This window comes from Lissotriton helveticus, chromosome 3_1, assembly GCF_964261635.1.
Source record: "Lissotriton helveticus chromosome 3_1, aLisHel1.1, whole genome shotgun sequence".
NCBI lineage: Eukaryota > Metazoa > Chordata > Amphibia > Caudata > Salamandridae > Lissotriton > Lissotriton helveticus.
In genome coordinates, this window is record NC_136061.1 from 176,015,429 (window position 1) to 176,039,401 (window position 23,973).

The 23,973-nt window shown below is 47.1% G+C and overlaps 1 protein-coding gene across 1 annotated transcript in view; it reads left to right on the forward strand.

Moving 5' to 3' along the window:
- Positions 1–23,973, forward strand: part of LOC144822240 (BICD family-like cargo adapter 1) — a 105,797-nt gene that overhangs the window by 66,886 nt on the left and 14,938 nt on the right. The window contains exons 3-4 of the mRNA XM_078679503.1: positions 13,612–13,728; positions 17,805–17,951. Of these exons, the coding sequence (XP_078535629.1) occupies positions 13,612–13,728; positions 17,805–17,951 (264 nt within the window). The remainder of the gene's footprint in view (positions 1–13,611; positions 13,729–17,804; positions 17,952–23,973) is intronic.

Genomic DNA, 23,973 nt, shown 5'->3' on the forward strand with positions numbered 1-23,973 from the left:
CACCTGCTGTACGTCTAGGTTTTATGCGCCGGACTTGGACATTAACACCCTCTGTATCCATGCCACCCCCTTGTCACCCTATAACACCCTGTGTATCCAGGCCACCCCGTTGTCACCCTATAACACCCTCTATATCCAGGCCACCCCGTTGTCACCCTATAACACCCTGTGTATCCAGGCCACCCCCTTGTCAACCTATAACACCCTCTGTATCCACGTCACCCCCTTATCACCCTATAACACCCTATGTATCCAGGCCACCCCCTTGTCACCCTATAAAACCCTCTGTATCCAGGCCACCCCCTTGTCACCCTATAACTAGGTTGAGATATTCACACACTAGGTATCGAGGCCTGAGACTTTCATACTTTCTGTATTTAAGTTCGACACATTCAGCCACACCCACTGTAACCAGGCTTCAGACACACACACCCTCTGCCTCTAGACCTAGTGCGTTCACACTCTCGGGATCTAATACATTAACATCCTCTGTGTATAGGGCTGAGATATTTACACCAGTCTTGAACATTTACACACTCTGTAATTAGATCTTTGGTATTTAGGATCTGTACTCTGGTCTCAGACATTTACAGTGTCCGTTTAGGTCTGGGACATTTACACCCTCTGTATTCTAGTCTGACACAATATCATTGTGTATTCAGGCCTCGAACATCTCCACCCTCTCCCTCCAAGCCTCAGACAGACACACTTTGTATTCACTATGTATTCATGCTTGAGACATCTACACGCTTGTGACCTAGACCTATAGTCCAGGCCAGCACTCTCCCCAGCAGCTTCGCGTGAACGCGCCGCTCCTGAGCCCTCCTTTCTGCCTCCAGGGTTCGCACCGGTAGCCACTGCTTTTGCTGCTCGGGGACCTGAACTTCCACCTTGACAACCGCAACAACCCCAACTCCATCACTCTCCTCGCCAACCTCGGACTGAAGCAGCTGGTAAACACGCCCACACACAGAGCTGGACATACTCTCGACCCAGCAGCTCCGTGTGAAAGCGCCGCTCCTGAGCCCTCCTTTCTGCTCCAGGGTTCGCACCGGCAGCCCCTGCTCTTGCTGCTTTGGTATTTTCTGTCGTTGTGCCCTTGTGACGTTTTCAGTCTCATAATTACTGTTGCTTCCTTTATTCCTATGTTGTCTTTTTACTGTTTTTCCTTTAGCATTTTGCATTTTGTGTGCCTTGTTATGTTATGTTATGTTATACGTTTATTTATATAGCGCACGGCTACTCAGCAAGAGTGTCCCGGCGCTTTATGTTGGCAGCTCAGCAATTAAAAAACATAACAGTAATAAAACAGGAAACAAAAGAAAGAAAGAAACAGCCTAGAGGTTAAAAAGCCAGGTCTTAAGGCTTTTTCTAAACAGGAGCAGACTGGGAATACTGCGTAGGGCAAGAGGCAAGGAATTCCACAGCTGGGGGGCCCTGAGGCTGAAGGAGCAACCCCCAGTGCGAGCCTTCCTCACTCGGGGAACCACGGCCATAAACAAAGTTTCCGACCGCAGTGAGCGAGCCAGGCGATAAAAGGCCAGCCTGTTCTGCAGATACTTTGCTCCAAAGCCAAAAAGTGCTTTATGCACCAGAGTCAAAGTTTTAAACATAATCTGCTTTCGGATAGGCAGCCAATGAAGTGACTGCAGCAACCCGGATGTTCTCGCCCGCCTATGGAGGCTGAAAATGGCGCGAGCCGCGGAGTTCTGCACCACTTGCAGCCGCTGGACCAAATAGTCCGGAAGCCCTAGATATAGGGCATTAGCGTAGTCCAATCTAGATCCTATTAGAGCTTGGACAGTGATCTTTCTATGCTCCTCTGAAAGCAGAGGTAAGAACTTCCGGAGCGTCTTTAAGATACCGAAACAGGTGCCTGACAGACCAAGAATGTGAGATCTAAGCGTGAGGTTATTGTCAAACTTGACTCCCAAGTTTTTGGCAACCATCGATGACTGAGCGGGAGGACACATGTCCGCCGGCCACCACTCACGCCACTCCGGGTCCGAGGCGCAACCAAAGAGCAGGACCTCCGATTTACTGGAGTTGGCCTTAAGACTGTTCCGCTGGAACCAGTCAAAGACCCTCTCCAGGCACCCCCGAATACTCTCCCCATCAAATGTCTGATCTTTCCTGCAGGTGAAAAGAAGTTGCGTGTCATCCGCGTAGGACACGATCAGGGCCCCGAAAGCCTCCACCAGAGCCGCCAGAGGGGTCATAAAGATGTTGAAAAGAGTCGGGCTCAACACAGAGCCCTGTGGAACTCCGACTCCCAATGGCGGCATCTCAGCGGAGCTCGGTGAGGCCCAGACCGTTTGTCGACGGTCCTCAAGAAACGATGTAAACCATTTGAGCACCGTCCCCCTCAGACCGATGTCATAGAGTCTGGCAAGAAGCGCCTCATGGGGGACGGTGTCGAAGGCCGCCGACAAGTCCAGCATGACAAGCATGGCCTTACCTCCTGCGTCCAGTGTCTCCCGAATAACCTCTGACACCTCAAGAAGTGCCGTCTCCGTGCTCAAGTTAGGCCAGAATCCGGATTGCGAGGGGTGCAGTAGGTCATTTGATTCTAGGAAGCCAGAAAGAACGCCATGCACATGCTTCTCCGTGAGCTTCGCCAGGGCCGGGAGAAGAGAAATTGGCCTATAATTGGCCAGAACCTCAGTATCCAATCCAGGCTTCTTGAGGAGAGGAATCACCATCACCCTTTTCCAGGGGCGAGGGAGCCTCCCCTCCCTCAGAGATAAATTCAGGAGGGGGTTCACCAAAGGGTTCATCAGCAACGCCATCCTGGCCAAAAATTTGGCCGGACAAGGATCTAATGGCGAGTCTGATTTAAGACTGGCCAGAAGCGTAAAAGAAGCATCGGAGGAAACAGGAGGGAACTCCGCCAAGACAACGTCTGGCGTGGCCGATGGAGCACGTCCCGCCGCTGATGCCTCGCGGCCCCTCCCACCATCACAGCCCCTAATCCCACCTCCCTACCTGCAGTCCCGCCCACCTCCCCTACTTAATGGCCGCAATTGCGCAGTTGCGCCTAAGGCAAGCTCGTCTGTGCCCGTCCGCGACACGTCCGCGATCAGCGCCAGGAACCCTGGCTTTCCTAGGCCCCACCGCTACGACTCTACCACCCTCTCAATCCCGGAAGACACACTGACTGCGTAAGATCCTCGCCGAACACCACCCTTGGACAGTTCTCATGCAGACCCTACCGCAGATCCCTCCCCATCGACAACACCCCACGACTGCCAAAGGCCCACCTGACGCACGCACCACCAATACCCTGACTTGCATCCTCCTCACCGTGCACTCCCTGCACCGACTCCCCGTAGAAATCTGGGAACTGATCGACACTCACTCGCCTGACGGCACCCAGGAGGGGGACTCACCACCACACACAAGACCCCCCTCCGACTCTCCACATCCAGCACAAGCGACCCCCACTCCAACACTGAACACCTCAACTTCCAGATCCAGACCCGCCCCAGGACCACGCTACGCTGAATCCTCATCTACAGACCGCCAGGACCTCGCACCCAGTCCGCAACTACCATCGCCAAGTCCGCCGCACCCCACACAATCATCTCCATGGACTACATTCTACTCGGGGATCTGAACGTACACCTTGACAACCGCAACGACCCCAACTCCATCACTCTCCTTGACAACCTCTCCAACCTTGGACTGAAGCAGCTGGTAAGCACGCCTACACACAGAGCTGGACATACTCTCGACCCAATCTTCACGGGAGGAACAAACATCCGTTTCAGCCACACCACCCAGCCCCTCTGGATGGACCACCACTATGTCCACTTCACATTCAACACCACCACCGCACTCAAGCCCGCCCCACGACCCCCACGAAGAAGCTGGAGCAAGATCACAGAGGAACTCCTCATCACCACCCTTCTCCAAGACCCCCCCAGTGCCACGACCTACACCAACTCCGCTGCCACAGAACTTCACTGCTGGATCTCCCGCTGCACCGACAAACTTGCACCCCTCCGCCACCACGCCAAACAACTCCCTATGAAGGCTGCATGGTTCACCACGGAACTACATGAAGCAAGACGCTCTTGCAGACCCCTAGAGAAATCCTGGCGAAACCAGAAAACCACGGAAGCACAGAACAAACACAGGAGTGCCCTGAAGGAATACCACCAGCGCATAAGAGACACCAAAGGAACCTTTATTAGAGACAAAGTCCAGACCAACGCAACCAACTCTAAGGAACTGTTCAACGTCATACAGCAGTTCACTAACCCCCCCCCCCCCCCCCCCCCCCCAGCGAAGCCTCGTCGGACATTACACCTTCCCAGGAACTCTGCGACAAGCTCAGCTCATACTTCCATCTGAAGATCAAGGCCCTCTACGACAATTTCAAAGAACGGATGCAGGACACCATACTCCCCCTCCCCCCCCTACGCCACTGACAAGCCAACCATCATGATCTGGAATCCCGCCACCGTCAAACACATCACCACTATCATGAAGCAAAATCACTCTACATCCCCAACGGACCCCTGCCCACCGCACATTTGCCATCGCACCTGAACTTGGACAGACCATCAACGCCTCCTTCATGTCCGGCATCTTCCCAGAGGGCTGGAAGCGGGCGGTGGTTAAACCCTTCCTCAAGAAACCCACAGCCGACCCAACTGACCTGAAAAACTACCAGCCCATCTCTCTCCTCCCTTTCGCGGCCAAAGTCACAGAGAGACTCGTGAATGCCCAGCTGACCACCTTCATCGAAGAGTACTCCATCCTAGACGCCTCCCAGTCTGGATTCCGCAGCAACCAGAGCACAAGACCGCCCTCCTTGCCGCCACTGACGACATCTGCATGCTACTCAACCAGGGTCACACCGTGGTCCTCATCCTTCTAGACCTGTCCGCAGCCTTCAACACACTGCACTCTCGCAGCCAGACTTCACGACGCGGGGATACAAGGAGTCGGCCTAGACTGGATCCGATCCTTTCTCTCCGGCAGAACCCAGAGGATCAGACCCCCTCCCTTCATCTCCAAACTCACCGATATAGACTGCAGAGTACCCCAGGGATCATCGCTCAGCCCCATGCTCTTCAATATTTACATGGCACCCCTCGCCGCCATCGTCAGACAGCATGGGCTCAGCATTGTATCTACGCCGACAACACCTATCTCATCCTTTCACTCACAAAGAATCCCGCAGACATTCTTTCCTTCCAAGAAGGAATGAAGAACGTGGCAGCTTGGATGAAAGATAGCTGCTTGAAGCTCAACTCCGAGAACCGAGTTCCTCATCCTTGGACTCTGCACGTCCGCCTAGGCCAACACCTGGTGGCCCTCCACCATCGGGAATCCACCCATTCCTACGGACCACGCACAAATTCTCGGCATCATCCTCGACTCCTCCCTCTCCATGAATCGCCAGATCAACGCAGTCATTTCCACCAACTTCAACTGCCTGCGCATTCTCCCCAAGACCTTCAAATGGATCCCCTGACTGCAGAAAGACCGTCACCCATGCGCTCATAACCAGCAGACTGGACTACGGCAACGCCCTATACTCTGGAATCAACAGAGCTCTACTACACAGACTCCAAACCATTCAGATCGCCACCGCCAGACTCGTCCTCAGGACTCCCCGTCACTAACACATGATCCAACACCTATGAGACCTCCACTGGCCCCTCGTTGAGAAGAGGGTCACCTTCAAGCTCCTCACCCACGCCTACAAATCCCTCAACAACATCAGACCCAAATACCTCAACAAGAGAGTATCCTTCCATACACCCAAAAGGAACTTCCGCTCCGCCGACCTTTCCCTGGCAGAGGTCCCCTGGATCTGCAGAAACAGAATAGGCAGGAGAGCCTTCTCCTACATCACAGCCAAGACCTGGAACGAGCTCCCCCTGAACATCTGACGCTCCTCAACCCTGTAATCCTTCAGGAAGGACTTCAAGACCCGGCTTTTCAACTGATCCGAAGCTGCGACTGATCCGAAGCTGCCCCTCATACCCTAGCGCCTTGAGACCCTCACTGGTGAGTAGTGCGCCTAGAAATCCTTGATTGATACACTCTCTGTATCCAGGCCGGAAACATTTACAGCCTCTGTATTAAGGTCTGATGAGGCATTTATATAATCTGTGACCAGGCCTAGGGGGTTTACACCCTCTGCATTCAAGTCTGATACAATAATATTTGTTTTTGGGGACTCTAACATTTCCACTCTATCCATCTGAGCCTGAGACAGTCATACTTTGTGTTTACGATGTATTCACGTCTGAGACATCTAACCCTCCCGTATCCAGGTCTGAAACACTTTACATCCTCTGGGGCAGATTTATGAGGCCCTTGCGCCACGTTTATGCCGCTGTTGCGTCACGCAAGGCGGCGTAAACGTGGCGCATCCCTACGAGGCATTTACAACGTGACGCATCTATGGAGATGCGTCACGGTGTAAGGCCCTGCGCCACATGAAACCTGCGTCAGGTTTCATGTAGGCGTTACGGTGCAGGGGTGGGCGTTCCGTCGCAGGAACGCCCCTGGAAAGTGACTCAGTGAAATCTACAAGATTTCACTGAGTCACTTTCTACGTCAATTCCTTACGCCTGCTTGAAGCAGGCGTAAGGGTGATGCACCATGCAATCTAGGGGTGGCCCCTGTGCATTGCAGGAGTCATGTCGCACTTGCGACATGACTCCAGCAATGCGCCGCCCGTACGCCGAAAGATGCGTCACGCATCTTCCCTGCCTTGCACCATGGTGCGCCGCATTGTAAATGCGGCGCACCATGGGTGGCGGAGCTGTGGCGCACTGTGGCGCACATTAACTGGCGCATCCCTGGGGATGCGCCAGTTAACGTAAATCTGCCCCTCTGTATTTAAGTCTGAGGAGGCATTTATATAATGTGTGACCAGGGCTAAGATATTTACACCATCTGTATTTCGGTCTGAGACATTTACATCCGTTGTGTTCAGGTCTTAGGTATTTCCTTTGTATCTCGACCTGAAACATTCATGCACGTTGTGTCCACGTCTGAGGCATTTACACAGACTGAAACATTCACCCTCTCCACATATAAACCAGAGGCACGCGCAGCCTCGGTGTGAGGTCTGAAACAGTCACACTCTGTACCTAGGACGTGACTGTGTACAGTTCAATAATTACTGTTTGTACTGCACTGGTAATGGTAGGTGTACTGCATGGGCAGTGCCATTTTGTTATGGGCTACATCGGACTCTTGGACAACAAACACCGACCTGTCAGAGCCCCGGCACGGTCCCAGCCCTTCCTTTCTGACGCCACTCCTTCCCTGGAGGCTCCTGATGAGGGCTACTCAAAGCCTTCAATCTGTTTGAAACGTTTCCAGTTACCCTCTTTGCTCGCAGAGTCTCTCAGCGCGGTAATTACTCATTCGTTGCCCACGTCAGCCCAGGTCCCTCCTCGTACAGGTGTCATCCCTGGAGAGTGCGCGCCGTGCCCTGCAGGTAGAGGCACCTGACGCGGAGAGGCATCCCGACAAACCTGAATGTGCAGGCGCCCAGCAGCTTTACGCCTTCCTACACATGTGCATGTCAGGCCAGGAGCTAGGAGTGAGCTGTCACCGTGAGCATCCGCCATCCAGCTGCCAAGTAAAACAATGAGCGCCTATATGCGGACTGACAATACCACAGGGTCAACCCAGCAATGGTTCAGAGAGTTCACGACCGAACAAGACCTGACAGTCGCCAGGTAGTGTGCAGCACACTATGCACACCGTACTTCATGCCCAGCCATGATTCATTCTTTGAAGACAGCCTCTTTTAGGTCTGGTTTACGCTTTCTCTGTCTTGTCCGCCACTTGTTTTTAAAAGAAACATACTTTATGGGACTTTTAGCCAACCCTTTTTATCCATTGGGCTGCCCAAATTACACTCTCACGCCAGAGGAAACATGGTAGGAGTAGGATATAAAGACGGCCCACATAGGCCGTCGGATAAGTTCACTTTCAGAGACTACATTTTGTGTGTACACACACCTATATATATATATATATATACGCCTAAAGAAAAATAGTCCAACAATGTTAGACATTTGAAAACTCTTGTATGTACCAGTGACTGCTAGTACCTATATATAGTAATGCGTCATTACTTACTTTAATAAAAATCAAGGACTTTATTGAAATCTGTAAGATTGCCTCATTATCATAAACTACTTTGCCATTTTTTATTCTATAGAAAACCTTCAGAAATCATTAAAATTGCACAAGTGCATAGGCACATTTATATGTTGAAGCCACGCCCCTCCAGCTCTGTGAAGGTCATGTGAAGCACTTCCATCTCATTCGAAAGGGACACCTCGTAACTAGTAAGGACTTTAGGTACCACAGCTTGTTGAAGAATTCAAGCAGTTGAATTCAAGCAGGTGGATGCTTAGTAACCACCTGAAGTGCTGCAACTTTGTGAAAGCCTTTTGCAGCTGACTCGGGAGGGGTATCTACTAAGAACTTGAGATATCGAGGGTTGGTGAGTATCTTGCCTGCTTCATAGAAAAAATACATACACATATAAGAATAAAAAGACTTGTTATTACATGTATTTATTGGTTTACTCAACTGACATTAAAATCTTGCTTCTTTCAATCACAGCACAGGGAAGTGGATCAAGCTGTCCTTGCACTGAGTATAATTTGGTAGCCGCCAAAGGTTCTGCAGATTCAACGAGTAGCATGAAAGTTAATAGCGAATTAAACATGTATTGCCCCATCTATCTTTGCCCAGCCACACCCGGTGGACCTGCCTAAAACGTAGCATGACTAACAAAGTTGAATCTGCTAAACACCTGCCAAATGTTGTGAGAATAATCAAATGATGCCAAATGTGTTAACAGATGAACATTTCTACGACCTCCCTCTTGAAGTCTGCTGTCCCCTCGCCTTGATGGACCTGGATGAAATTGAGAAAATAAATGCAAAATCTCTGCCAAATGTTGTGCAGGGCCATAAAAGTTATTAGTAAAATCAACACTGTTTGCCCCCCCACCCCCGTTGTATATCCCCTTAATTGGATCTGCAAGAAACCTTAATTATATGCATTGGCTGTAACTTTCCAGCCACATTTAATGCAAATCAGTGTTAAATATATAGGCGATTGAACATGTTTCCCCCCCTTTAACTTCCCCTCCCCAGATTCTCACAAAGCTTGACATACCGAGAGAAAACAAATCCCTTAAGGTTTCTGCCAAATTGTCTGCAGGTTTGTGTCACACACACAATTTTAATCGCAAATTAATACCTTTTTGCCTCCTTTCTAACCAGCCTTCCCCTTGATGGAGCTGCACAAAAATACTACAAGAAAGCTACATTTTCCAAGTTTCTGCCATATGTTATGCATATTCGTTTAACAGTCCCACCCATTAACTTTGTCCTCTACCCCATTGGATCTTCACAAAACATGAAATGGCGGCACTAGGTGTAACCTGCTGACTCCTTTCATGTTGGATTATGATTCATCAACCGGTGCCAAAGTTATAACCAAATGAAATCTGTAGTGACTGCCACTTAACTGGATTGGCACAAATTATATTGTTCTCACAAAAAGGAGCTGAGTGAAAAAATAAAGAGACAAGTGGTGCCGTCCACTCGAAAACTCAACTGAAATAATGAACCCTCAACCCATGTGTCACACTATCACTTTCAAACCCTTCAATTACTTTAAGTTGCCCAACTATGACCAATTTCAGTCTGGTTCATAGGGGGTGCTAGTATTATAGCACCATACCGTAATGGCTGCAGTGCAAAAAATGTTAGGAGACCCCTCGCGTAAGCAATCGTCATCTTTTGCCGTTGCACAGCATTCCCACCTAGCTGAGCTTCGCATCATTGACGCAGTCCTATGCTTGCATAGAAACTTTTAGCCACATTTAGAGTCGAACAGCAGGGCAACCTAATGTGTATTTCCGCACCGATCCCTAAGGCTTAGTGTGTTGGGTCCTCTGTTTAGGTTTACACTATCTAGTCACTAGATCTCATGACTACTAGACTAAAAATGTGTCCAACGGAATTATATATATTTTTTATTTATACAGACCCAGAGTGCATGATTAAAACCATGGTTACATGCTCTGACCAGTGTGTTACTAACGGACAACAGGTTTTGTGGCAGTTTCATCAGGAACAGAGGATCGCAGTATCACACATTAATTAACTGCATCTCAAAGGAAAGAGAACCATCTACAGTCGTGACCAATAAGCATGTGTGGCAGATAATGTGCAATATTATGACTTAGGTGCTAAGATCGTTTACAAAAGTCATTTATCAGGGATATTTACCAAGTGTCCACCGGGTGAATACCTACCAGTGGACAGCTGTATCAAACGCTGATCACGGCTGTGTCTTTCTTAATCACCTGTAGAAAATATTATTGCTACTTTAAAGTTAAATCAATTCATGAAAACATATGTAAAAAAATAAAACCAATACAAACATTTCAGATAAAAAAAAATAGCAAATGTAGGCACAGTGTGCACTTGGGTGGGGTGGGGTGAAATTTACTATTCCTTCCAATCAAAGAAACGGTACAGAAAGTGTTGGATTTTGAAAAAGTCAGATTTACTATTCCCACTGCAACATGAGTAACAGTACTGAAGTGTTAGACTTTTGAAAGGTCTGATTTACTATTCCCACTCCTAAATAACAAAAAAAATCTAAATATAGGTAAAAAATGAATATAAAATATGTTTCAACAAATATATTAAAATCTATAACATTATATGATTTATATATTAAAATTACATTAAAAATTAAGATGATAAATAAAATAATATTAAAAAATATTTACTGATAAACAACATTACAAATATACCTATTTATAGCACGTCCCAAGTTACTACCCTAAAAACCCAACACCCACAAAAACAAAACTAGTATTGGAAAAATTCATAGTGCATAACAATTTTAAAAACTACACACTTATTGTATAGAAACGCTAAACCATAATATATTTCATGAACAGAGAATGTATTTGAAACAGTTAAATCATTTACATACTCAATGATATAACTAATCAATTATTGATTAACACAATTATCATTTTTTTAAATCATCTATTAAATAGTTGATAAATACAAGAATTTACATAATTCATAGTCACATTAACAAATTAAATAATAAAATAAAAACTTTGTATTGACGATTCTAAAATATATAGTTTTTTTTAAGTTCCCACCCTCTTCCCTGCGAACACAAACAACCTGCCAATAAATAAATAAATTCAAATAAAATAAATAAAATATATTACCAAATCAAAAATAGAATAAACTGTTTAGTACTAAAAAAGTATTACATATAATTAACATTAAAATTATAATAACAATAACACAAAATGTAATAAAGCATGACAAAATCTTTAAAAATATATATATTATGCAGAACTATATTAAAAACCGATATTAAAACTTCAAATACAATATTTGTGTTCTGATACTTTTGCAATGACATCCAGGATGTGCACTGCCCTTACTGCTTGTCAGGATTAGGACTGATGAGTAACATGTAGAGCAGTGGTTCTTAAACTTTTGATATCTATGGACCTCCAACTAACCATTACTGAAACCCGGGGACCCCCAATGCATCATTGTTGGAATCCGGGGACCCCCACTGAGTCATTACTGGAAGCCGGGGATCTGGGGTCTAACTATTTTTGAGGATTCGACAACAAAAAAATACACAAAAAATACAGAAATACAGAAATGAACTTCCATCAAACAAATGATAAATATTTTATTTAATTCAAAAACAAATATATATATATATATATATATATATATATATATATATATATATATATATATATATATATATATATATATATATTATTATAATTGTATTGTTGAAGCGTCTCTAAATTTAATTGCGGCCTCTTATCGCCCATACTATATTCTGTTTGATGCACTTGCACTGCTCCCACGAATCAATCTGAGGATATTAACTTAATCTTTAGCCCCTAATTTCAGATTCCTTCAAATTTACAGAATGTTTTTACATTTTTAGTTGTGCCATTTGCTTCTACATTTTTTGTTCCTCAGTTAATGTTATTTAATTTTCTAAGCAGTCACGGACCCCCTGGGGAGGCTTTGCAGACCCCAAGGGGTCCCCAGACCACTGGTTAGGAACCGCCTATGTAGAGCTTTGTAAAACTCCTAAATGAATAAGTATAGCCATTGTAGATGAGGTGACAATCTACAAGCCGTCTTCTGGGCATGTTCACTTAGATAGCTTGTTTGCTTTATTCTCTAGCTGGCCGCATATTTTGGCACTTCTTTTGCGGGTCTGTTCCAGACATGTTATTTTTAGTTTCTGTGTACATGTGTAGGAACGACGGGAAGCCTTCCACTCCAATCACAGCCTCAGAAGATTCCAGCCTGGACCCACCACTGCTTCCCATCCTCCTAACTGGCCAATTTTACAGATGGGCAGCAGAGAGCAGTCCTTCTTGGTTGATCATTTGCTACCATTTGAGATGGAAACATTGATCTGCATTATGGCAGAGGAAAGTTTTCCTTATTTCTGTGTTGGCGACCAAGAGCCTGGCACGATAAAAACTCCAGATTCCTTTCACTGTCTGGGCATTTGGCCAAGTAGGAGGAAAGGAGCCTGCTTTGGAACTGCCAGGCTCAAACTCCAAGATATGAGAGGTGTGTCTTAGATCTCATCCAAGCAGCTGACTACAAGATGCTCTTAAAGCTGCCAACCTTTGTATTCACAGTACACTGAGATTTGTAAACAAGTGGGTGATGTGTGGCACCACTGATTACCTCAGACTATAGGCCCCCACTCTGAAAACTAGTAAGAAGAGACTGGGTTGCCAATATAATAAAAATGGCTCAGCCCAATAAGTAATCAAACGTGGAAGAGTCTGGACCCATATACTTTCTGTTCATTTCTTTAGGTTCTTAGTGGTATGGCGAACTGGGAGGTTGAAGTCCAGGTTGATCATGCCATTTTGTAGGCTTTAGGGTTGTGCTTGAGACCGGGCATGTGACATCACTAACAAGGCATTTGTTTGCTCCTGATGGTCCATAGATGAATTGGAAGGGCAGCGTCTGCGAGGGGTAGGGGGAATAGTCAGGTGGGTAATTCAACTGAGGTGTTTGAGGGTGTGCCTTACAAGATTCAGTGCTAAGTTGTTTTGTGTCGGCCTGCCACACCAATGGTGGTCCTGCCTGGGTGGTCATTGTGCTGTCTATTGTATCCAGCAAGGGTGAGAATACCGAGCATACGTGAAGAGGTTTGAGTGTGTCATATTTCCGTGGTAAGACCATGCGTGGTTGATGGCGTCCACAGCATCTATGGTGTGGAGAGTGGTTTTGTGGGCTTCGATGAGCGATGAGCATGAGGCGCTTTGGGTAAACTGTGTCATGTGAGGTGGATTAGGTTGGTGGTGTGTGTTACTGGCGCTGAGTTGGATGCTTGTAGGTGCTGCAGAGGATGGGGTGCCATGCTGAGAAGGTGTTTCTCTCTGCAGTTTGCCTGATTTTTTTCCACCAACTCTGATTTGAGGCCCTTCAAAAAACTAGCAGGGCCAAACATAAGTCCTTCTGCTGTTTTACTGCGCATTGCTTTGATCACGTGGGTTTTTGTTTGCAGGCGCTGCAGGTTGAAAGAGGGCTTACAGCTGAAGTTTCTGATCTGAGAGCTGAACGCCAGGACCGGGCTCTGACAGAGAAGTGGGATGCAGCTCGGATTCTGTCCTTGCAGGAACAGGTGAGTCGTAGGACTGATACATGAAGAATATCACCACAGTGCAGAAAGCCTGCATGGTGTAGGGACCTGTAGCTTATGCCACGCACAGGGAAGGCTCAGTGGCGTAACGCAAAATGATAGGCCGCCCTTGCAAAATGAGGGTGTCCTTAGACTTCTATAGTTCAGATACACACAAGCTTTTCACTAAATGGGCGCCCAATCAAGGGCGACCCACTCCACGCGGCAGGGTCCTGTTGCGTCCCTTGGAAGGCCGGTTGGAACTACGCGGTGTAGAAAAGAAGTACCTAGTAATGCACATAGGTTTGGTTATAACATTTTCCTGTGAGTAGGCGTGGTTTGGGTTGATTGAGGGGAGGAGTTACCTGGAAATGTAAACATGACTTAGAAGATGTGCTGCTGTCCCAGTGTATGTTACTGATGCTTTCAATACGCGTACGGATGCCAGAGAATGTAGTAAAATCCATGTATTTCCAGGAGAAGTAGGTTGCCATGAGAAGATCACCCCTCGCCCTGACACCTGGCTACAATTCCTTGAGATCGTGAGATCTTTTGAATATGATACTGGAGCATAGGTGGGAGTGATATGTGCGGGGAGTGAAGTGCTCGACACCTCAAAGACGGGCCTCAGCCCATGTGAGGAGATGGAAAGGAAAAGGGGAGAACTAGAGTAAAGGAGAGAAAATAGCAGGAAAAGTGACAGAACAACAGAAAAGGAACCGATGAGAAAATAAGAAAAACATGCAAAGAGAATGAAAATGGTAAAAAAAAAAAACCAGATGAGCACAAAAAGTAAAAAGGTAAAAGTAAGTGCAGGAAAATGACTGAGCCAGGAAAGGTAACAAAACAATGACAAATACAGACATAAATGAAGACAAAGGAGAAAACATGAACTCAATAGGACATACAGAGCAAAAAAGATCATGTTAGATAAGGAGCGTATAAGAAGATAAGGAGCGTATAAGAGGAGGTAAACATTAAAAGAATGGACAGGGAAATAAATGCAATAAATGGGAGGATAAGGGCTGAACAGAAAGAATCATGAACGAGGTTGACAGGAGATGAACAATGACTCCAAACAGAAAAGAAAAAAAGATTAAGAAAACAGCATGCAGCCTGGGAGACCAGCATAGGGCCAATATTGGGAACTCACCCCCATAAACACAGCAATACCAAATAAAGAACACACAAGACACAGTAGTTCGAGAAAATATTGCTGCAGGTTTATTTTGCATAAGAAATATGTTAACTCATTGGCCGATAACTGATCCTGCCTACAGGATGGACAGTTATAATATGACACCAGGGACATATCAGAGGGCATTGTATGGGGGAAAGGCACATAGTCCACTGTATACTCCAACGGCGACCACAGTCATGCTTTGGCAGGCGGCCACGTCCGCATTGGGATGGAAAAACAAGATTACACAGGCCTCCCCCCTATTGAAGACGGACCGGTTTGGGATTTTGGCAAATTGTGCTGGATTTGACAAATGGGATATGATTGGACTCTCAAGGGTCAGAGATGTTTGGGTGGGAGGTAAGGTAGTTCCCTTTGGAGAACTACAGCGTGACTACAAGTTGAGTGTGGGGGGAGACCTTTCGATACCTGCAGGTCAGGAAGGCGTTGCACAGGACTATTCCGAGGGGTACAGATCTACCGGCCGCCTCGCCCTTAGAAGATAGACTCCTTGATGATTACCTCAAAGACCAAGCAATTTCCTTGACTTACAGTAAGATACTAAAAAATACACCAGATGCGCTAGAGAAAACTAGGGTCAAATGGGCAGAGGATGTGGGAGATTTAGATGATGATGACTGGCAGGAGGCACTGGTGTCACCTGGGGAGGTGGCAATTCTGTCCAGGTTCAAATTAATTCAGCTTACACTCCTACACAGAGTATACTACATAAGCATGATGTTGGTTTAAATGGGTATTTTGAGCTCCCCATTATGCCCCAGAGGCTGTGGTCAAGAGGGAACATATCTACACCAGTGGTGGGACTGCCTGATGGGTCAAGTGTATTGGGGAAAGTGACAGCTAAAATGTGGGAAGTGTGTGGGAAATCTATGGAAGTCACACCCCGGCTATGTCTTCTTAATATATGGGAGGCAACTGATTTGACGGCAAAAGAAAGGACCTGGGTCGCCTTGAGCAATGTGGTGGCAAAACGTAACATTTTAAGGACCTGGAAGGGAGTCACTGTGCCAAAACTCCGAGACTGGGAGGCCGATCCGTCTGTATGGTGCATACAGACGGAAAAGGTAATATATGAGGGGAGAGGGTGCCCACATAAATGGACCAAGATTTGGGGGGATTAGAATAAACACAGAGGGATTTTATGTGCACCACTTGACCCATCATCCCCCCATGTAGGTGTGAAGGCCACTTCACCATAGCGTGGTCGCAAATTTGATTTGTTAACCTGTACTGTATGGTTATGCTGGTCTGCAAAACGAAAAGATTGGACATGCTGCATGCACTGTATTATTTTATTATCAAGTGTGGCTAATTTGTTTTCTTTTTCAATAAAAGAGATTTATAAAAAAAAAAAAAAATATGCCAACATGGTTGGTCAACTTATGGACGATTCAAGGGCAGGCAGCAGTGACACCCCTTAGCTGCCCTGCCCACCTGATGAGCCAAATTGCACCGTGGCCTAACCAATCGGTGCTAACCATTTTGGGGGATTGTGGTACCTCGGTGCAAAAGGATCACCGGATGGGTGGGGGAGGTAGATAAAACTGGCCCCCCGCCCACTGGCGCGCCGGAAATGACGACCGGTAGAGCTGGACCCAGGGGGGTCCAAACACTAGACCGGTCGGGTTTGTGCCCAACGTGGCACTAAGGTGGCCGCCCTCCTATGGCGGCCCCCTGCATGGGCCGCGGGCAGCCTCAGAGCACGTCATGTGGTCTTAGCAGTAAGACGGGTTATGCAGGTGCCCCAGGAGGGTGTAAAGCTCAGCCCTACCACTTGGCAGTGACGATGTGGTAACCAAAGGGTGTTCACTTCTGCCACTACATTGAAATCAAGGCCGTTCTAGGGTGGAGAGCATAAGAGGGCCGCTTTATTGTATGAGACTGGATCTTGGGCACATTCTCGTTAATTCTGGGTGCTTTCTGAATACTGATCTTGGAGCCCTCAGTGTCTAGGACAATGGTCTTCAAACGTATTAATGCCGCAAGCCTTGTGTACAACAAATGTATCACCAGATGACAAATATATTTTCTCACATTTATTGTATAAAATTCTGCTCTCTAATCCCTTTCAATAATGCACTCAATCACGGGTGCCAGCTTTCTGTTGCCAGGCAGGTCTCTCTGAAAGTTTAAACGGATCCGTAGTGCGACCTTTACCAGGAATAGGGGGAGGGACTCCGAGGATTATTTAGAGACCCCCCCACCAGCCCACATACCTTGACACGTACTCCCAGCCATGACAAAAGACGTTGTTGAGCAGGGGTGCCTGTTTCTCTGTAGTGTGTCATCTCTGTTCAGACATGTGCCTTGGTCTGTGGGTTCTGCAGTCTCGGTCTCTGCAGGTTTTGCACTTTCTAAAGGTTGAAGTTCATGCTGTTTGTTGTTTTCAGTGGATTGTATTCATACTAAATTGTATCTTGTTATTTATTGTCTAGATGTAAATATGTGGTGTTAGGTGTTTTCAATGTACCCTTCAGTGTTTGGGTCCGCCATGTCAATATATCGGCTGTTTATGTCCCTTGAAGCTTGTACCTTCCAAGATCAACTCTGTGAATAATAAAGAAGTAGAGGGATCTTTGGACGGATGGATCAATATCCGCCATAAGTCTCCATGTTAGCGGGAGGGGCTGGGGTGCTGCTGAATTAACTCTTGGCTGGATGGCGGAGGCTGGGATCCTTTGGGCATCATAAAATACACCAGGAGACCGTGGGCTAGGGCCGCAGAAATGACCATAGCGCCTAAACAGAGTTTAGATTGCCAAAAAAGCAGTCATAGGCGCTTATACTTAGTTGCTCCAAACGTCAAAGCGTTTCAGCAGGTAGTGTCATTTTCAATACAAGCTTTGCTAAGTATGTTTTCCGTTACTGGTCTCTGTAGGTGGAGCGGGAATCGCATCAAAAGCTGGACTTGGAGCAGCAGGTGTGCTCTGCGGTGCAAGAGAACGAAGCGCTGCGGGCCCAGGTGGAAGGGCTGAGGACAAAGGTGCTATCACTGGAGGAACGAAGCCGCCAGGTGATGGAGCAGGTGAGCTGGACTCTGGTAGCCCACCATTCATTCTTGAATGTTGTGACCGTTTGTGATGGTCAAGCCAAGGACTTAGGGGCTGATAAGAGTTTGGCAGAGAGCATGTTCTGTCGCAAAGCTTGGAGTGCCATTGTTGCCAAACTTAAGGTCCAACCACCTGATTTAGAGGAGGGCGGACCCTAAGAATGTCGACGTTGGTGCCTACTCTGGGTCCGTCGCTGACCTACTCCTCTGGCGGCTTGATTGAGTACGAGCCGTCGGATGTTCACCTCCACCCGCCTGCCCATTTAAGAGTAGGTGATCAAATGGCTTTTTTGCTGTCCATCCCCTCCAAGTAATACCGGGGGTCAGGGACAGTGAAAACAAGCATTTGCAATGCAAACTGTCTCGCCTTGGGACTTTGTATGTATTTAGCTGTGCAGCACATTAGCCTGGGTGCTGAAACATCTACTGCTCTTTAACATGGAGAGAAAGTAAGCACCAAACTGCGTGACACACCAGGTATGGGAACACATGGAGAGAAATATTGCTTTTCAGCGGGAAATGGTTTAGTCGAAAGCTCTGTTTTTTTAATATAAAATCAGGGCCATCAGTGGTCCTATCACTGAAAATACAAGATTTGAAAAAAATATTATTGTCTAGGGGTGCTCGTGGAAGATAATTTCTATGGACTGGATTCTAGAGAATGCTTAAGTGATTCTGGTATTTTACTGACCTCTGCAGGTTGTTTTCTATCAAGAAAGTTAATTAGAGGCAGTTGCCCGAAAAAAGAAGTCCCTCAGCAGAAAGCTATTCTGGTATTTTACTGACCTCTGCTGGTCGTTTTCTATCAAGACAATGAAATAGAAGCAGTTGAACAGAAAAAAGTCCCTAAGTGGAAGCAGACAAGTCCTAGGGCTGATCTGCAGAGCCCACCAAGTACATACACATATAAGTATATACTAAAGTATATAGAAGAGGTCTCGAATGCTCGACCTAAAACTGATCCTCACACCATGGGAAATAACTCTAGTGTGTTTGTGTTCCGCGGGGCTCTAAATATGGTGTGTGGAGGTCCCTCAGGATGCTGGGGGCAATGCCCTCCACCACCCTGATGGAGTACCCAAACTCTAAGGCGGCCCCTTAAATCACATGGTTAACCATAGTTCATCAGCCCGAACAGTATCGGGTCTGGTGAGTCCCCAAGTGAACCCTAAATAACGTGGAGGGTTAGAAGGCCTTAGCAAAAAGGTCCTATGTGATCAGTATGAAAATAACAGACTATAGGAAATACACCCTCAAAAAACTTTCGTGCCTCACCCAGTTCTTACAGTTTTGTAAAATTCCTGGTCTTTCTGTATTAAGTTTGTTTAGTCCGTTTTTCTTGTGTATCATACAGGTTCATACCTCTCCCTCACTTTTGATTCAGCGGCGGAAGGGGGGGGGGGGAATTGAGGGGGGTTCTACTACTCTTCTATCCCCTCTGTTCTCATCACCCCTGCTTCTTCCAACAAGAGCCTGGCCCATCACGCCAGTAGGTCATCAACTGCTAAAGCTCCTGGGAGGGACACCATCTTACATCCTTGGGCAGGATTTCCAATCCTAAATTCATTCCTTGGTGCTGCCAAGGCTAGACCTATGAAACTTAGGGGCAGATTTACAAGCCCCGTATGCCACTTTTGCGCCGCCGTTGGCGCAAAACCAGCGCCATGCTGCGGGGTATTTACAACGTGACACATATAGGGAGATGTGTCCCGTTGTAAAGCCCTGCGCCACATGAAACCTGCTTTTCATGTGGGCGTTCTGACGCGGGGGGGGGGGCGCTTTCCGGCCCAGGAACGCATCGGAAAAGTGGCTGAGTGAAATCTACAAGATTTTACTCAGTCACTTTTCCTACCCCGCTGCGTAAAAACCTTACGCCTGCAGGCGTAAGGAGTGATGCAGCACAGTTAGTATAGGGCACCCCCGAGCAGTGCTGGAGTTGCATCGCGCTTGCGACATGACTCCAGCACTGCGTCACCTTTACGGCATCAGATACGTCACGCATCTGCCCCTCCTTGCACCATGGTGAGCCTGATTTGCAGAGATGCACCAGAAGTTGTAAATCTGCCCCCCAGTCCTCCCTGGTACTCAGTGCACCTTGGCCCTCTGGAGGCAGCCATGCCTGCTGCGGGCTGCCGGTCATCCGACAGGCACCGCTTAGGGAGGTGAGCCCCGTGTTTAACATCTTTACGTGGCCACAGGAGATGGCCGGTCAGGTGCACTTAGAAAACGACCTGCTCGATGCCCGGAGTACCACGGAGAGAAGCCAAGTATCGCGAGCCCCCGTCCTCTAAGAAGCTCAGAGACACTCCTTACACAGACAGCCCTGCCAAGTATCACGCATCAGGCGTGATACTAACGCATTTTGTGCAGTGGTCCGCATTACCGCACAAAAATGCAGGGTCACGCATTTGTAGCGCCTCCTTGAACCACCGCCGGTGCAAGGAAGTCAATGTCCTGGCCAAACACATTAAGAACGCAGCGCGGATCGCATGCTTCTCAGCTGGCAGACTTTGCAATTGAAGTAGTGTGCAAAGTCTATTGCTGAATGGTAGGTCAGGAGTATGCGCCCGACCTGGTTGCTCATTGCTGCAGCTTTCATTATTAGCACAGCTGCAGCGTGCCGGCCGGGGGTACAGCATTCACATGACCTAGTGAGGTCGGTCACGTGATTGCAACAGTGTATCCGTCTCTGGGCGCTAGGCGCGGGAATCAGTAGTTACGTTTTATTGGGTTGCCGCTGCCCGCCACGCGCAATAATCATGCGCGCAAACACCGCCTTTCACTGGTCAGTCATGGCAGAGGCATAACTTGAAGCAGGATCGGATGAATATTATAAAAGATCCGGTTCAGCTGAGGTGAGGAGTACCCCGCCGCTCGGACCACCGCATGCGTGTCTCGGCCTCTGTGAAGCTGACCCGTGCCTACTAGCGTTAGTGGTGCATGCAGACTCGCCGTTTTGACCCTGCTCCTCGCCACTTTCGGCCTGCTATGTACTCCGTGCAGAGATATAATCGTTGGTCCGTGGCCCAGGGGTTAACCAACTCGGGGCCGGGGGTCTGCTGCCTGTAACTGTGACAGTGTGTACCAGCCCGGGGGGAAGGCGCCTGTTGCTGCTGGACCGTCCCCGCTCGTCGCATGCCTCAAACAGAAGTAAGTGTAAAATTAAACATCACTTATACCTCTGACATCATTAAACAATCGGTGCTCAAAAAATTGATGTCCCTTTGCTCCTTAGATTTACTGCAGCCGAGTATCAAGAAAGGTCATGCTTTTTATTTTACGTTTGTCAGAGCAAGAGAAATTAAAGCGGAACACCCGTTCAAAATGTCAATGTAAGTCTGCATTCAGTGCCCCATCGAACGATGTTGGGTGCTTTCAAATGAGAACATCAGATCTTTAAAACAGTCCCCACCCGCCTCCTTCTCTCCCCGCCCCCACTATAGCAGTCATTTTGTTATTTTCTTTGCTTGAGGTGAGAAAGTGGCAGGCACACTTCGCCGGTTTCTGAACACATAATCTGACCCTGCTAAACTGATTTTGCTGAAATCTACAGAAACGTTCCTTTGTTTCCAGTGACGCGGTGCACACTCTCAATGAGAGTAGTGCAGATTACAGTGAGTCCTCGTTTTGTTTAACAATCAGTTTAGAAGGGAACTGGGTGCTTCAGTTTCTGGTGCTTTCAGCAGTTGTAACATCTTCTTAGAGTACCTTGTTGCTCAAATTGGTGCAATTATTTAAATAAAAAAAAAAAAAAAAAATATATATATATATATATATATATATATATATATATATATATATATATATATATATATATATATATATATATATTTATTTTTTATCTACTTGCATGATTTGGCTTGCGAGAAATTGTCACACATAGTCATTGAAATGTCACTCATAATTCTACTGAAATTATGAAAATGTCACACATTGCAATTCGAAACCTTGGCAGCTATGCACAGAAACCACGGCCCAGCCCTTCTCATGATACCAATCTGGAACTTCCACTGCCTCCCACGAACTCTTATTCCAGTTTCATGGCCAGCCACTTCACAGAACACTCAGTTTAAAATTTACGCAAGAGAAACGCTGCTCGTGTAAAATGTACCATTTACGGTATTAATGTTAACACTGTTTCTTTCTAAAGCACTCTACTGCCCCCAAGTGTTTAGTTTGTGTACTACATAATTCAGAATATACACATACAAATCAGCCGGCTATCTGAAATACCAGCAGGTTTGAAAATATAACCTTCACTTTTCTTTAAAACCTGCTGATTTATCTGTTTTTTTTTAGATATTCTTTAAATATGTTGATTACAATACACACAGCAGCTATCCCTTTTGTTTTAGAAGTTAAGTCCCTCTAACAAGGAACTCTTGAAGTACCATCATATTCCCGCAGTACAGCATGAAGAAGGGAATATAAAAAGGGAACAGGCTAATGACGTGGAAACCACACAAAACAAAACATATTTTTTTCTCTCTATCCACTGAACAAAGCAAAACATTTCTCTCACCCATGCATTCTTTCTGTCCAACAGCATAATATCCTCTTCCTTGTCCAAGTCCTTACAGCTTTAGTGAGTCTACCTCGAGACAGTCTCTATTGCCTTAAACTCCAAAAGAAACAAGCATTGGCATAGCTAATAGGTCTCGCCTTTGGGACCTTATAAGTGTTTAAGCATGTGTGATTTTTGCATTAACTCCTTCCGTGCTCATGACGAGCTCAGCTCGTCATGAGGCACGATTGCCGTGTGCTCATGACTAGCTCAGCTCGTCATGACACGCGTGGCCTTCACACGCGGGGCTAATTCCCCCGCAGTGCTGAGCGTTCCATTAAGCGGGCTTGGTCATGACGAGCTCCATGAGCACAGCGCCACCGTGCAGCGTGACGAGCTGAGCTCGTCACAAGCATGGTGGCGCTGCGCGCGCCCCCTCCCCCCAGCGCCGTGCCGCGGGAGAATTAGCCCCGTGGCGAAGGGGTTTCTGCTTGTGATCAGGCCTTGGGTGGGCCATGCGGCTATCTTGGCAGGGCCTGGCCCACCCTCTAGAACCTGACCTGACTCCCCACCTTACCGTAAAAGGCTCCTGCTTTTCCTTTGAGACGCCGCAGTGGTGTGAGTTTACACTTCCCCTTGAACACAAATGTGCACCAAAATAACTTCCCAATAATTCATTTAATTCTTAGGCAATGTAGATGGTGGTGGGACAGTTGTGTAAATGCGACTGAGAAAGTACTTCTTTGCTCAAGCTGACTTGCTGCACAGTTGGGAAAGCATAGCTTTGTAAAGACCTACACCAGCCCAACCTTAGGCGCCAACTTTCAGATCTCTGTGCTGGGGATTTTAGGACTAGGAACAGGTTGGTGCATTGAGCGAGGCACACAGACACTCACATCAGTTCAGTTGCTAAGGTTGGTCTGGATATTTGAGTGCAGTTCAACTTTTATTTTCATGGGTAGTCAAGTCTGGTGTTTCGCTTCTTGGCTGCTTCTTGCCAGGAAGTGGTGGTACTAAAGCAATAGGCAACACAACACGCACTGGAGAAAATGCAGAGACCATTCTGGTAGTTATACTAAGAAGAAAGAGTTCAAGTTCTATATTTAGAACGACTGGACGACTGGTGGTAGCCGTGCAAGGCACGGCGTTGGCGTGAAGGACAGGTTCCAGGAAGGAATGTCTCAAACATCGGTGAGCAGGGCATGCAGATGGCGAAGATGGGAGCCACGCATAGCTCACCCCACCTCCTCCAATCCGAGGCAAGCCTTGGAGCAGGGCCTGAAGGTACACAGCGGTGCTGAAATCAGTTAGAATAGTCAAGAGTGCAGGAGGCGTGGAGAGAGAGGAGGCAGCCAGAGGTGCAGAGAGCAGCCTACAGCGGACTATGGCCTCCAAGTGCCCAAAATGCTACAAGTCCGTCTATTTTGGTGAGCGCACATGATTTTTTCAATTCCTCTGACCATTGCTCCTATTTTAAAAAGAATGCCGTGAGAG